The 16,690-nt window shown below is 38.4% G+C and overlaps 1 protein-coding gene across 2 annotated transcripts in view; it reads right to left on the bottom strand.

The window, feature by feature from the left end:
* aff4.L (AF4/FMR2 family member 4 L homeolog) overlaps nucleotides 1-16,690 on the bottom strand; it is a 58,515-nt gene that overhangs the window by 22,293 nt on the left and 19,532 nt on the right. The window contains exons 2-4 of one of the 2 annotated variants that reach the window (XM_018252134.2): nucleotides 16,292-16,382; nucleotides 8,141-8,267; nucleotides 243-1,007 (exon numbers count right to left, since the gene is read on the bottom strand). In XM_018252134.2, the coding sequence (XP_018107623.1) occupies nucleotides 243-1,007; nucleotides 8,141-8,263 (888 nt within the window). In that variant the 5' untranslated portion in view covers nucleotides 8,264-8,267; nucleotides 16,292-16,382. The remainder of the gene's footprint in view (nucleotides 1-242; nucleotides 1,008-8,140; nucleotides 8,268-16,291; nucleotides 16,383-16,690) is intronic. The other variant, XM_018252137.2, reaches the window with a different exon arrangement.

Here is a 16,690-nt window from a genome sequence, read left to right as displayed (position 1 = left end):
AGGATCCCTTTAAATTCCCCTGTTTTGACAGCGGATTGTGGTCTATGAAACCAAACATACTGTGGTGTGAAATAAAAGTTCTATCACAGTTGCAAGAGAATTCCTCCATGGTTACTGGCCATGGTGGGGAAAACAGATTAACCAAACAATCCAATTAGTGTTTTCTCCTAAAGACCATGCTGACCATGGAGGATTGCAATCAGATACATAAATAGAGGAAAAGAAATTCAGGGTTTACTTACATCCACAGGTTGTGAAGGTATCTTCAGCTTGGTCAGATGTGCTTTGCTGCTAGATTTTAGTTCACTCATGGTATTGCCATGAGACTGGCTGCTGTAGTGTTCAGATGAAAGCTTTGGCTCCATAGATTCTGGCCCATCCATAGGCCGTACATAAGCTGTAGGTTTTTGCAGCATTGACTTAGACATCAGAGATGGAGGAAATGCTTGGCTGGAGTGTTGCCCGCTAGAGAATGTAGGTGCCCGAGATGGAGAGTCCCAGTTAGCATCAGGGTCCCTTGGGGATTTTGAGTGAGGTGGCTCCTTGCTGTGATGATCATTCCCATGGACACGTGAGTGGCTAGAGTTTAATGCAGACTGCTTGCCAGGGCTAATGGAGCGAGATTTGGAGTGGTCTGAGCTATGCTGCCCCTTTTTACGACTGCTACTGTAGGAATCTCTGTCATGTCTCTGGCTGCTACTGTTGCTGCTCCTACTGTGCCCACCTTGTGAACTAGAGGAGGAGCGTTTCTGGCTCTGGGAAGAAGTGCTGGGTGCAGGGCCAACCGGAGTCCATTTACTGCTCTGGTGAGAGCTGCTGTGCCTCTGATCTCCAAAGTACCCCTGTCCAGTCTTATCATCTGGTGCTGTTGGAGGAACTGCTGACTTGGGAATCCTATCTACCTTTGGCAAAGAACGGTCAGTTATCATTTCATTCGTGTCATTCATCTCATCATAGTTTCCAAGCATACTCTGTATACGATTTGATAGTTTGTCTTCCTTGCTGATCTAGGAGGAGTAACAACATGAAAACAATCTACTTAAAGAGGGCATAATAATTCAGACCAACAATAACATTTTAATAACAAAACATTAGAGGTGGTGATCTTTGTTATCCCTCACATTATCTGTTCTTCTGTTTCTGGAAATAGAGACAAAAGGAAACCATAACACGCCCCAAATTTATGGTTAAAGCTCAAATTATTTTGTTATTAAAAATTATAATACAAGGCTGAGGGCTATGGTACTGATCAATCATAAGGAAGAAGAATGAGGTTTCTTCCCCTTGATTGCAATGGGGACAGAGACATCACTCCAATAAAGAGTTCATGAATAAGGCTTGAGCCAAAGGTACCTTTTACTTATTCAGGGCAAAAAAGGGAACTGTTTGGTTCTTGCAAGGTAGATAAATTGGTTTATGCATAGATTTTTCTATATTCAGCATGAGCCCTAATCATTAAAGGAGAAGGAAAGCTACCAAAGCAGTTTATTGCCAATAAATAAGCCACAATAGTGCAACCAATAACACTATATTTATTCTGCAGAATGCTTTACCTTACTTAGTATACAGCTCTAGAAGCTGTTTGTTTAGGATAGCAGCTGTCATATTAGCTTGGTGTGACATCACTTCCTGCCATGAGTCTCTCCCTGCTCACTCATGGGGATGGGGGAGGGGAGGAAGGAGAGGGAAGTAAACTGAGCATGCTCAAGCCCTAGCCCTTGAGGTTTAAGCTGAAAACCCATGTATACACAATAGAAGGAAATAAATATTGTGTTTCTTTTGACAGAGGACTCAGAGCAGCATTACTTAGAGGGTTTACTGGTGTATGTATATAGATAGACCTTTCTGATAAAGCTTAAAAGAACAGTAACGTCAAAAAATAAAAGTGTTTTAAAGTAATGAAAATGTAATGCACTTTTGCCCTGCACTGGTAAAACTGCTGTGTTTGCTTCAGAAACACTACTAGTATTTATATAAACACGCTGCTGTGTGCCATTCAAAGGAGAAAAGGCTCAGGTTACACAGCAGATAGCAAATGAGCTCTGTCTGTCTAATGGTGTTATCTGTTATCCACTATTTAACCTGTGCCATATAACCGGTTTTCAATTTCCGCCATTGCTCCACAGCAGATTGTTTATATGAACTATAGTAGTGTTTTTGAAGCAAACCGATCAGTCTTACCAGTGCAGGGCAACACTACATGATATTTTCATTACTTTAAAACACTTTCATTTTTTGTTGTTACCTTTCCTTTAAGCTTACTTCGTTTTAACCTTTCCTTCTCCTTTAAAATCATGCTGAACAAGGAGGATTAAATTGGGTTCTTTTGAAGATTGTCAGGACAGTTTATTAAAAAAAAAAAAAAAAAAATATATATATATATATATATATATATATATATATATATATATATATATATATATATATATATATATATATATATATATATATATATATATATATATATATATATATATATATATATATATATATATATATATATATAAGAAATAAAGATACTATAGTATAAGTATCATTTCCCCAAAACCAACACTATCTATATACAAGCGAAGCAAAATTTAAAAAAAAAAAAAAACACAAAACAGCAAAAGGGATTTTTTAAGCACTTTTCTTTTGAAGGGCTTCTATAAATGTGTGTTCTTCAATTTCCTTTGTGATTATCTAATGAAAACAGACACATATATTCCATTAATGGGATTCTTAACCTGAAACTGGGCTCTGGTGCTGTTCAGGGTGGGTCTTCACACCCCCTATATAATATAACATTTCTTCCTACAGTGTTAAAGGGGTTGTTAACTTTTACTGTGATGTAGAAAGCGATGTTCTGAGACAATTTGCAATTGGTTTTCATGTTTTATTATTTGTGGTTTTTGAGTTATTTAGCTTTTTATTTTATTTTTTGTTGTACCCTAGCAACCAAGCATGGATTTTAATAAGGGGCCTAGCCCAAAACATGTTGTGGTGCAATTTTCCCCAATAAAAAGAACTTTGCAGTCAGTTACTGCCCTGGACTTGTCCTGCTTCTTACCATTATACATGATTGTGTCATTTTGGGGTGTGGACCCTGCAGAAGAATCCACCTACAATCGATAAGAGTGAACTACAGTATTATTCCTATTTGCTTGTTTGGATTTTAATAAGAGACTGGAATATGAATAGGAGAAAAGTAATACAAGTTCCAATAACAATCAATGTGTAACCTTACAGAGCATTTGTTTTTATATGGGTCAGTGACCTCCATTTGAAAGCTGGAAAGAGTCAGAAGAAAAAGGCAAATAATAAAAAAAAAAACTATAAAAAATAAAATAAAATGAAGACCAACTGAAAAGTTGCTTAGAATTGTCTGTTCTATAAAATAATAAAAGTTAGCTTAAAGGTAAACCTCACATTTAATTATTATTTTCAATTGTAGGAGGAATTGCTACTGTATTCAGGGGGTTCTTGGTGATCCAAAGTTAAAAGCATAGGGATCAATTTTCCTACCTTGCATATCTATAGTGTTGCCTGGACATGAGCCAGAATGTAACTGTAGGGTGTCTCCACTGGAACAAACTGCATAAACACGTGCAATGATCTGTGCACAGCCAGCATATAGGGAGAGGAAATCTGAGTCAGTGGATGGAGTCATCCACATGCCGAGATTTAGCCGATGATACTGTGTGAAAGAAATATTTGATAGTTCCATGTAGCTTTGCGTGTGTAGGCATCTTCCTGAGCAAGCTGAACAGGTTCTGTGGCATCTTTAGTCAGACTGAAGTACAGCGCTTTTTCAGTGGGTGTTGCACATGTGTAAGTTGCCTGCAATGTGTCATTTAGGGTTGCCAACTTTCTATATGGCTGAGACCAGGCAGGGGGGCTGTGACTTCAGTGGGTGGGGTAATGACATAGGTGGGTGGGCCGTGACGTCAGGGGCGATTGGCCGATCGCTGTGTCAATCAAAGGAAAACCGGGCAGGAAGTTTTGACCCGGGCAGCCCTACAAAATACCGGGCTGTCCGGGTCAAACCCGGACAGGCGGCAACCCTACCGCCATTGTGTACTTCGGATTCTTGCATCATTGCAAATTCCGTAGACCAGTGCTAGTAAAACACAAAGGTGGCCATAGTATGGTGGGAGATGAGCCGACCGATATCGGCAGAAGACTTGATATCAGTCGCTTGTCGATGGGGCTGGCAGAAAACTTTGATCGGGCGCCTTTGAAGGCATCTGAATATTGGCCATTGTTAGTGCTGAATCATTAGATAGAGGTAAATTCTATTTTTCTACCTGTATATCTGACCATTCAGCACTACACGTGTATTGAAAAATCAATCTTTCCTTTCGTAATTGTAACGTCTATGGCCACCTTAAAGATGTTGTTCCCCTTTAAATTAACTTTTAGTATAAATACAGAGTGATATTCTGAGATAATTTGCAATTGGTTTTCATTTTTTTTTATTATTTGTGGTGTTTTGAGTTATTTAGCTTTTTTATTCAGCAGTTTGCAATTTCTGCAATCTGGTTGCTAGGGTCCAAATTATGATAGCAACCATGAACTGATTTGAATAAGAGACTGGAATATGAATAAGAGAGGGCCTGAATAGAAAGATGGGTAATAAAAAGTAACAAATGTGTAGCCTTACATAGCATTTGCATTGTAGACAATTGGCAATTGTTTTCATGTTTTATTATTTGTGGTTTTTGAGTTTAGCTGCAATTTCAGCAATCTGATAGCTAGGGTCCATTTTACCCTAGCAACCATGCATTGATTTTAATAAGAGACTGGAATATGAATAGGAGAGGGTCTGAATAGAAAGAGGAGTAATAAAAAGTAGCGATAACAATAAATGTGTAGCCTTACAGAGCATTTGCATTGTAGATGGGGTCAGTGACCACCATTTGAAAGCTGGAAAGAAACAGAAGGAGAAGGCAAATAATGGAAAAAAACTATAAAAAATAATAATGAAGAGCAATTTAAAAGTTGCTTAAAATAACATACTAAAAGTAACATGAAGGTGAACCACCCCTTTAATGCAGATTTTGCACCGGCTGCAGTGCAGTTTTGTGTGAATTAAGGCACATGGTACAAGGGAGTGATATTTTATGAACATAAGTGCTAAATTGCCAACCAATCAGCAATGAGACTTTTTTTCTACTACAAATTAGAAAATGAAAAGTTCTGATTGGTTGTTATAAGAAGCTAAACTGGTGCTGTTTAGCAACTTTTCAGTAAATCTACATTCTGGTGTAATCTTCACTGGTGATTTTCAGTCGGCAGGGTAGCAGTCTATACTTTGTCTCAGTGACAAGCATTGCCACCAAAGCGGCAGCCTCTACCAAGATAGATCTATCGGACACAAAAGACTTTGTGTGTTTCTCCTGCATATAACTGCAGCTATGTTGCGAATACTGGGTATTAGTATGTGAAAAGCCATTATACAGAAAGCTTATAAAAAGGGGAATACAGTTTTCCATACTGTCATATGAGAAGTAAGCCACCCTATGTTCCTAATTGTTTGCTCCCCCAGCCTCCTCCATAAATACATCAGTGGCTGCCTGGGTCCCCGATACTGGCTGAGACAGCAGAGTTGTAAAATGGGGATGGCAGGCGATATCTTGGGCCATGCTGGTTCCGGTCTGTAACAGGCAACCAGGGGGTCAGAAACCTGATCTGACTCGGCTCAAGGTGGCCCAGAGACTTATTGAAAAAATAACACCAAAAAATTAAAGGGTGTTAAAGAAATGAAAATATCATGAACTGTTGCCCTGCCCTGGTAAAAATGATGTGTTTGCTTCAGAAACACTACTATAGTTCATATAAACAAGCTGCTGTGTAGCAATAGTGGTAATTGAAAAAAGGCTATATGGCACAATTTAAATAGTGGTTAACAGATAACACCATTATGTTTTACAGCAGTTATCCCCATCCAGTAGCTCGCAAACAAAATGTTGCTCCCCAACCCCTTAGATGTTGCTCTCAGTGGCCTCAAAGCAGGTGCTTATTTTTGAATTTCAGACTTGGAGGCAAGTTTTGGTTGTATAAAAACCAGGTGTACTGCCAAACAGAGTCTCAATGTAGGTTGATAATCCACATAGGGGCTACTAAATGGCCAATCACAGCCCTTATTTGGCACCCCATGAACATTTTTCATGCTTGTGTTGCTCCCCAACCCCTTTAACTTCTGAATGTTGCTCACAGGTTCAAAAGGTTGGGGATCCCTGTTTTACAGAACTTATCTGCTATCTGCTGTGGAACATGAGCCTTTTCTCCTTTGAATGGCTGCCCCCATTGCTACACAGCAGCTTATTTATATAAACTATAGTAGTGTTTCTGAAGCAAACACAGCAGTTTTACTAGTGCAGGGCAACACTGTATTATATTTTTATTACTTTAAAACACTTTCATCTTTTTGATGTTACAGTTCCATTAAAGGGGCAGGCCATGGAGCATTCACTTGCATTTCCCCAACTTCTGGGATGTGTCTGAACATTATGAATATTCAAGGCTGCACTCCGAATACAAAGGGCAGTACGAAATTACCAAACTTAATAGCGCAGGGATAGACTAACGTATAACAGCAAGTTAAAACTGTCAGACATTGCTAGATTACCCGTCTTCTGTAAATTGCAACTGCTGCCTTGCTGTGATTCAAAATTTGGGTCTAACCAGATCACTATCCGTGTAGTGTTTATATGCTCTCCTCAGTGAATTTCACCTGTGTTTCCTCCAATATTCCAAAAACGATACATAGCAGGCTCCTGAATAAAGGAGGCCATACACGTACAATCTTTCCTGCGACCATTGATCGTTTGTTTTCACTACAAAGGTTAAAGAAATTGTTCAGTATAAAAATAAAAAACAGATAGATACATACATACATACATACATACATACGATGTGCAAAATAAAAAAATGTTTTCAATATAGTTAGGCAAAAATGTAATATATAAAGGCTAGAGTGATTGGATGTCTAACATAATAGCCAGAACACGACTTCCTGCTTTTCAGCTCTCTTGGTTTCCACTGATTGGTTAAGAGTTACAGAGCTAAAAAGCAGGAAGTCGTGTTCTGGTTATTATGTTAGACATCCAGTAACTCCAACCTTTACACATTAAATTTTTGCCTAACTAACTAGAATAGAAACATTTTTTATTTTGCACAACCTATTTACTCCGTTTTTATTTTTACACTGAACTGTTCCTTTAAAAAATCAGTAACACCAAAAAATTAAAGTGTTTTAAAGGAATGATAATTTAATGCACTGTTGCCCACACTGGTAAAATGTGTGTGTTTGCTTCAGAAACACTACTATTTATATAAACAAACTGCGGTGTAGCAATGGGAGCAGCCATTCAAGCACAGGACACACAGTAGATAACAGATAACGTTCTGAAGAATTTATTACGAGAAAAAAAAAGTGGTAAAACCCCCCACTTTCTTGAATACAATATAAAAATTATTAACTTGTAAACACTATTAGTATGAAGTTGATTCGTAATTAGTGAGTTGATGTACGGAAATTCATAAGTCAGTTAAAGTGCCAGTGCTTAAATAGTACAATCAATACCCGTGACTATAAAATTAATTGCTTATTTTTAAAAAATTAATCAATTAATTTATTTAAAAACTGTATCCTTAATTGCAATATAATGAATTAAATTGAATTAATAAACTTGCTTGAGTTTAATAAATTATACCTCCCTCACTCTTAAAGATGAATTTTCTATAATAGTAGGTCTCTCTTTTTCCTGTTTTGTAACGTTCTGCAGAATCTCATTGTATACTACAGAACTTATTCGTTATTTTCTGCTTTTTCAGCTTTGAATGGCTGCCCCCACGGCTATGCAGCGGCTTGTTTATATAAATTATTTTAGAGTTTCTGACGCAAACACACTAGTTTTACGACTGCAGCATAACAGTACATTATATTTTCATTATTTTAAAAGACTAATGTTTTGGTGCTATTGTTCCTTTAAGAGCTAAATCATCAGCTAAACAGGTAGAAACAATTGAATTCTACCTTTAGTTGACGCTTAAGCAGTATCCCCTTGACTTAGTTTTGAGAAAACTATATGAGGTGGCAGGCTTACAACAACATAATTTAAAATAATTCCTGGGAATCTCAGAAAAGCACACTTACTACTTTATATGGCTCAGCAAAAAGAGGAGAGTCAGATGGAAAGGCTTCTTCGCCCTGTTGGATTTCTTGATTGCGCCTTTCCCTTTCTTTCAAACGCAGCAAGTTCCGTTCTTCACGGTTCATATTGCTAAAAGAAAGAGAAGACTGAAGTCTAACCGCAGCATCAAAGGGTACCACATATACAGAGACCTCCAGCAAAAGGTATGGTGTCTTGCAAAGTTGGCTGACATTTTGCTCAATGACAAATCACAAATGTGTGATATTTTTTGACTTTAAAAGAAAACATCAGAACAGGGACATTTATAGAACCAGGTTGTTCAGGTTAGTTTGACCTAGGCAATTAAAGGACATTTGCCGATTTGTTCTTGAGCCACTGCTATTACTGAGGGCTTGCGTTTGGAATCATTGTACTGCTGAAATAGGTCATTTATAACAAAATTCAATTTTTGACAGCCTAAAACAGCTTCTCCTGCTGTATCTCACACCACCTATTCTTAATTTTTTAGTATGTTACAAAGTTACACAGAGCTTAGAACTTGGACCAAAATGCTGGGTCAGCACTGAATTTTGGCAAACAACAGTACTTTCAATTTTTTTTTTATAATTAAACTTATATTTTGCCACTGTGCCATACAGGCCAGAGTTAAGCAGAACTCTTTATGTTTGACTAAAATATATTTACTCCAGTCTCTGCTACCAAACACTTTGCTTGGACTACTCTTTTGTCTTCATTTTCACAGCTCTCTTTCTGCTGTCCAAATGTAAGGCAACGTGCTGGACAATTGTTTTTCACCTAAAGCAAGATTTTCATCACAACAAAGAGTGAATTTATGTAGAAAGTTTTTTCAGTATACCTGTTGAAAAATGCACCACTATCCGAGTACCTGCAAGCGTCCACTAAGCAAGTATCATAAAACGGGGTAAAAATGTTGAAATAATAGTGGAAATAATAGAGGCAGTACAATTACTGCTATAAAAACAAAAAAGACCCTTGTACACCCTAGCAAGGCTGGAATTAGGAGTAGGCAGAAGCAGCACTTGCTAGTGTCCCTAGGCACATACCAGTTCAATCTGCCTTCCAGTTATCCTGGCGCTTGTTCTGCTCCTTCTCCTCAGTGCCCATTAATCATTTACCCCACCTCAGCACTGCACCCAAGTGACTCACTTTGGGTCACTTCTAGTTGAATGCAAAGGGAAGACACCTCAGTAACGCTCTATGAATCACATTGAGTTGAATGCAAAGGGACATTGGGACACTTTAGATTGACACATCCAAGCATTGCCCACTCGTTCACCAAAAATTTGAGATTTGTGTTTTTGTGGAGAAACTGGGGAGAAAATTTTAGTTGTCACTAATTGCCACACAATCTCCAGCCTAGGACTCTTCATTGTGTTTCCCACTGACAACAGTGAGTAGTAACTTGTGGGCTAGACAAAAGTCATGACAAATATTCGAGCCTTATAGACTCGCAAGCAAACTTCCTTCTGTCATATTATCAGCTTATTTAAAAGAGGTTTTGCTATTTCTGGGAGTTGCTGCCCTTAAATGTTACAGCAGATAACATTTATTGAAAAACTAATAGCTCAGTTAAAAAAACAAAAAATAACCAGGTAGGCCGAGAGAGATTATATAGACGCAGTGGCAGTGTCTGTCAGATCAAAGTACAATCTCCTGGAGTTAAAAATTCGGTGTGTATTTTAATTACAGAAAAAAAATCTTTATTTCTCAGCCACTATAAAGCACTAATTAAAATGTGTTTTTTTCACTGAATGCTCTCCCCTGTAAACAGGCTGGATAACAGCTCCCATGCAGAGAAACAGAACCAGTGAATCAGTGATTAAAAACAAACAGGTAGAATATGTTCAGCACAAGCCCTATCCACGGAGCTCCTTTTGAAAAGAGTGTTTACTTCTCCTTTAACTCTTCAGAGTCTAGCATTCCAAAAATTACTGAAATGCAAATACTTTTATAACTAAGCCTACAAGACTTTATTTCTATATCTGTGACCTTCAAGACTTGCAAGCAATGAATATCATTCCTCTGAAATGTGCCAAAAATGCACTGTGTGGTAGAATATGCAAATGCTACAAGTGCACTCCGACAGTTAGGAAGCAGGACCCCCAAAGTTTTTCTCTCTCTCTCGATGATGATGATGATGTAGAACAGACACACTGACGCTAAAGAAGAATCCGTCATTATGTATGAACCAGCAATCCGCGACTGGTTGCTAAGTTAGCAAACAGCTAAACATTACTTCACAACGGAATAATGTCCAAAATGTATGTTTAACACAGCGTTCAGATTACTGAAGGGGTTTATGAAGGGTTTTTTGGGTTTTTTTCGTTATTTTTTTCTATCCCAAAGTTATTAACCATAGCAACCAAGCAATAATGGGAATGCTAGGCTGAAAGGGTGAACAGAAGAGGAATAAAAACAACTAGCTCCCCGGTTACTGGGAAGACTGGGAAAACTTTATTTTCTAGTTATGCATCTTTTCAACTGTACTGGCGAACAGGCAATGACATGACACTGTCCGTTGGATAGCTAGACTAGGAGTATGAGAAGGCCAACAAATTAAACCTAAGCATTACTCTACAATTCAGTGTCCCATCTTCTGTACACAGGGATAAAGGGTGACATTTTTCATTCGGGGAGGATCCCAATAGAAGGCTTTCCACTTACAAATGAGTATATAGTGTTACCCTCAACTGCATTTATTCTGTGCCTATGCCTGTACAGGTATAGGACTTGTTATCCTCTGTGCTGAAGTCTATGGAAGTTGAGGCTTCATGAAATACTTTGAGTTAAAGAACTTACAATAATATAAGTATGTATGGTGTTTTATCTCTGGAGTGTCTGAACCTTCAATAGTGTTTTATTCTTCTTGCCTATTCAGTTTGCATGTATAAAGTCTGAGTGGAATAATTGTAGGTAGAGATCAATGGGTACCGTAATAAAAAATCATAAGTATCACCTTCCACCATAAGTCACGGAGAACTGTCCCTTAACTGTAATGATAGGGTGATGAAACCGATGGTCCAATAAACATAAATATATGAAAAAGAGGAAAGACGGGCCCAAAAAGACATACTCAAAATCTGTTCCATTTGCTATTGCATTGACTAAAAAGGTTTTGCTGAAAACTTTCACTTTATAAAGCCCCTTCTCTTCTTAGTTGTTCATCTCCCCCCCCCTTTTTTTAATTAGATTCCCAATTCCCACAAAAGGCTGAAAATGCTAATTTTAAATAAATGCAGACTCCTTTAAGAAAAACTCCAAGGCTTTCTACTTGTGCAAAAACAGGGCCAATATCTCGCTTTCCAAAGTCACTTAATAACCTCTACTTATTTCCCTTCCCTCTGAGTACATATAGACACGGCTATTGTCAACACTGAAGTTAATATTAAAAACAAACATGTCCATCATTTTAAACTACTGATTCACACTACTTGTTTTTTTAATCTGCTTCAATTAAAAAAAAGCTGTATGAGGAGCCCCTTGATGTAAAGAACCAGCAACACAAAAAAAAATAAACAGGGAATTGTCACTTGCAGTATAGTTTACTCCTTTCAGATGACAAAATCCCATCAATTATGCATCTATTGGAACACAAGAAGATACTTACCATTAGGGATGCACCGAATCCAGGATTCGGTTCGGGATTCGGCCAGGATTCGGCCTTTTTCAGCAGGATTCGGATTCGGCCGAATCCTTCTGCCCGGCCGAACCGAATCCGAATCCTAATTTGCATATGCAAATTAGGGGCAGGGAGGGAAATTGCGTGACTTTTTGTCAGAAAACAAGGAAGTAAAAATGTTTTCCCCTTCCCACCCCTAATTTGCATATGCAAATTAGGGTTCGGATTCGGTTCGGTATTCGGCCGAATCCTTCGTGAAGGATTCGGGGGTTCGGCCGAATCCAAAAAAGTGGATTCGGTGCATCCCTACTTACCATACATGTATAAAGGAACATTTTCACACAACAAAGTTATAGTGGCAAGACTGTGCCGATTCCAACCTTAAGGGCAGAGACACACAGGAAGATTCGGTTTTGCCTGACGACTAATCTCCTCTTCTTCGGGCGAATAATCTCCCTGAAAATCCTTCCCGTCGGCTAGAAATAGGCGGCGGGATGGCACTCTGAGTGCTTCATTTTCTGAAGTCGCCCGAAGTTTCCTCGAAAGGCAACTTCGGAAAACGAAGTCCCACGAGTACCATCCCACTGGCAATTTAGATTCTAGTCGACGGGAAGGCTTTTCGAAGAAGATACGGGCGAAGAAATCTCCCCGAACCATAGTGTGTGTCCTTACCCTAAGACTACGGGAAAGTATTTTTTTAAGGTGCTTTGTCACCTGTGGATGACAGCCTCCCACTGAATCTGTTTGGGTGCTAAAGTCAGTGATCTCAATGACCAAACAGATTAAATAATTGCAGAAATGAAAGAACCAGAATATAGAGGTTAGTAATTAAAAAAACAAACAAAAAAAAAACCTAATGACCATTTGAAAAGTATCTTAGAAATTAGCCATCTATATAACCAACTTAAAGTGATACTGATAAAAACTTCTACTATAAATATTAATGGACATTAAATTTTACCTGTAGGTCATGTGGATGGTTTTTCGAGGATAGGTTTGCTTTTGTAAGTAATTGTTTTGTGAAGTTCCTAAACCTGTTTTGCCAACTTGACTGACCTTTCTCAACATGTCAGCGTTTCTATTGCCAACGGATTACTGCTGCACAAATATGGCAGCACCCTTATAGAGTAAACATGGGGGATCTTATGAGGAGCTTATGTAAAAGGGTTTACTTTCTGGAGTTAGTATCTCTTTAAAGTAAATGTCATGCAACACGCCAATACTTGAGGTAGAACATGTTGCAGTATTTTAAAGATACCATTTCTATTTATAGATGATCGCATTCAATGTAAATCTAAAAATAGGATTTTAAAACATAGATGATTCCTTTATGAAGTGTTGAAGCCTTCCCCAGCTGTTTTCACCAATGCCCAACCCTAAACCCAGTGCATAAATGTTTTGCTATGGGACTAAATTGGATACTATATACAAATAAAAGCTAAAAGGATGTTTTGATGCCTTTTACACATGAAAATCCTTATTGTTAGCTCTTAGGGTTCAAGCACACACGGGGAGATTTAGTCGCCTCGCGACTAATCACCTCTTCTGCGGCCGACAATCTCCCCGAACTGCCTTCTATAATGCGAAAACGCGTGAGGCAACTTCGGAAATCAAAGCGCTGCGAGTGCATTGGCGCTGGCGTTTTCGCATTATAGCAGGCGGAAGGCAGTTCGGAGAGATTGTAGCCCCACAGAAGAGGCGATTAGTCGCTAGGCGACTAAGTCTCCCCGAATATGCCCGTGTGCTAGCGCCCTTAGAGCAAAGAAATGTTTAAAGACACAAGAAGCACAAATAGAAACAAAAGCCAATATAAAGGGAACATTAACCCCTTTTTCCTAGGTTCAGTGCATGAACACTATCAGAACTGCCAAAACATATATATATATATATATATATATATATATATATATATATATATATATATATATATATATATATATATATATATATATATATATATATATATATATATAGACTAAGGAACACTCATTTAAGTTATTGGCTTGGGACCTTTTATCGTCTTTTCCTTTAAAAGCCCTGTGTCTAATGGGGTTAGCAAATCCAAAGAAAACAAACAAATGTGTAAACGAATCCCTTGACAAAGGCTATGGGGGGGGGGCTGTGAGTACCAACATATATGTAAGAATGCCAACATTTCAAAACTATTGTAGCACCAAACTATTAACCCGTAGCTGTTAATCACAACCACAAACATAGCAGAGCTGTTATGGTTATTATTAAAGTATGGGAATTCCACAGTAAATAAATGAAGGGATTAAGAAAGACGTTGGTTGCTCTTCACGTTGCTGCATTCCATTCAGTCACATGTAGTGGGAGGATCAGTTATTTGCCTAACCAGAGTCCCGTCCCATTCAATGTTTGCTTGCTTATCCTAGCTGAGCAGGAACTCGTCACATGCTCAGGCAGTTCCAGCAAAGCTATTATTACAAAGATCTACAAATAATAGAATGATGGAAGAGAGCCTGAGAAAAATGTATACTGGCATATAACCCATTTATATAAAGTAAAACCCCACCAGAGGCCTCCCTCAAATTCTGATCTGCACCACAGCTGACCGCCAATACTGTCCCCATTTTCCTTACCGATTACGTAGCGTAATAATTAGTCACCTTGTCTGACTGCTTGAAGTCTTTTCTACAGTTCTCTGCCAACAACAATTGAAGTCAATCTGCTCCTGTCTTTTTAACGGCCCACTAGAGAACTAGGGAAAGAACTAGGGATGTGCCCAATCCACTAGCTTTCCTTGGTGAAAGCTTCAGTCGCATACTGAACCAAATCCATGAAAGAGAACTGTGCACGTCGCCTTCCTTGTTTGTGTGATGAAAATTCATGTGATTTTTTTGGATTCAGTTTGGCCAGGCAGAATCTAGACCCACTCCCGAACCAAATCCTGGATTCGGTGCATCCCTAGAAAGCAGAGTAACTAGTTGGAGATGGCAGGCGCCAACCTTGCTGCATTACTTTACATTTTAGAAACCATTACAGCAAATGAGAAACAGAGGAATAGGGAGGCCTCTGGAGAGGGCCTACATTATATAAATGGGTATCCTTGTCCATTAAGACTTCATGTAGGCGGACATATCAACTATCCAACTAATCAGCCTGGCTCCGACAGACAACTTTGGCGCATTTCTGAATCTCTCAAAAGATGACCAATTAACACTGATGGGTTTTTGTGGATATAAGCAGAAGCGAGAGGAACAGGCAGCCTCATTCAAGTACATTATTTCCAGCATTGAAAAAAAAATAAATAAAAACAAAAGGACAACATGTTTGAATGTGATCAAGTAAACAAGAACCCTGTCACGAGACTTATGAAGATGTAATAATGATATACACTATGGTGGCAAACATTTGTGTCCTACTATGTACTGGAATATTAACTTTAAAAATAAAAACTTATCGAAATCTCGAACCGCTAGCTAGATGTGTGTGGTGGGAAAAAAAAAAAAAAGGAAAATGCATCTACAATACATACAGTACATTGTTTTTCCAGAATCCGGGTCTTTAAAAGCTGCAAGTCATATACATCAGTGTAGTAAAGCATTGCCTTCATTTGCATTCTTGCCTGCAGTCAACAAGTATTTCCGGGCAGCTCTAACATTCAAATGTATTTAATTTAACCCTCACAAAGAGCTTGAGGAGCTAATCCATTAGTGTGTTCAGGTAATAGTGAAGAAGGCAATAGCTTGGCGCTTTCCCTTATTATATTAAAAGATCTGGCACACCCAGATGCACAAGAAGTATTAGACAGATTTGGAGATGCTAAATGAAAAAAAAAAACAGCCACACGTGATGGCGACAAACTGTAGAGCAGCAACAACTGAAGATTTACACAGTTTGTAATGTATGCAAAGTAGGCCCAGTCAAATTAAAAGGAAAGAAGAAAAAAAAAGATTTTGTACAACCAGCTATCATTTTTAAGGATATGGCCAAGTGTTCCATGACTATATAAAACACATGAAGCTTCAGAACACCCAGTCTTTAGGTGGCCATAGACATAAAGAACCACTCGTTTGGCGATGTGCCAAACGAGTGGCCGATATGCCCACATCAGGGGGCTCTACATTGGGCAGATATCAATCGGGAAAGCCAGTCGGGGGGCTCTACACACGGGCCAATAAGCTGCCGACAGCTTTTCTTGGCCCGTGTATGGGGGCCTTAAGAACAGTTGAAGCTGCACTGTCCCGAGTGAAATAGATCATTCTGAACAAATAAGAATTTATTTAAAAAAAATTTTTAAAAAAAAAAGTGTTGTTCTACCAATATACCCCTTCTAAATTTCCCCTGCAGCTCCCGCTTATCTGTACTATGCATAAAAGAGTAAACTTCTCCAGCCTGTGAATGGTAAAGTCTGCTTGCTCCGACCACACCCTAGAGAATGTGCAGCTTTCTACACACACAATTATATATTTAATACATTGCATACTACTCAGGCACTACATAATCACTATTGCACCATTAAAAAAAAAAAATGCAAATGAATTCATACCAGTTATCGCCACCTCTCCAGTTCTTTGCAGAATGGAAACCTCTGCTTCAAACATGCTTCTTTCTGGCAAGTTTAGCTTTACAAGGGTCACCTATTAAGGAACAAAAGGAGAAAAAAAATATTGGCTTTACTGTAATAGCAAAACAACGAATAATATAAAACACACACGAGACCCAAATGAATATTATGATAGATTTCCTGTGGATTGAAGGTGAAGTTCAGCTGTTTTCAAATAGTTCATGAAAATAAAATCCCTTATATCCAGCCCCCCCCCCCATTTGAGTTGTTTTTATTTTTGACCATTTTTTCTAAAACTCTCTAGGGCATGGAAAGTTCTTGGAAAGCCACAGTTAACAAAGCAGCTCCCTTCTTTATACCAAGTAGTGGGTGAGGTGCAAG

Source organism: Xenopus laevis, chromosome 3L, assembly GCF_017654675.1.
Source record: "Xenopus laevis strain J_2021 chromosome 3L, Xenopus_laevis_v10.1, whole genome shotgun sequence".
In the NCBI taxonomy this organism is placed as follows: domain Eukaryota; kingdom Metazoa; phylum Chordata; class Amphibia; order Anura; family Pipidae; genus Xenopus; species Xenopus laevis.
Note: the sequence above shows the minus strand (reverse complement) of the source record. Positions and strands in the feature narration are given on the sequence as shown.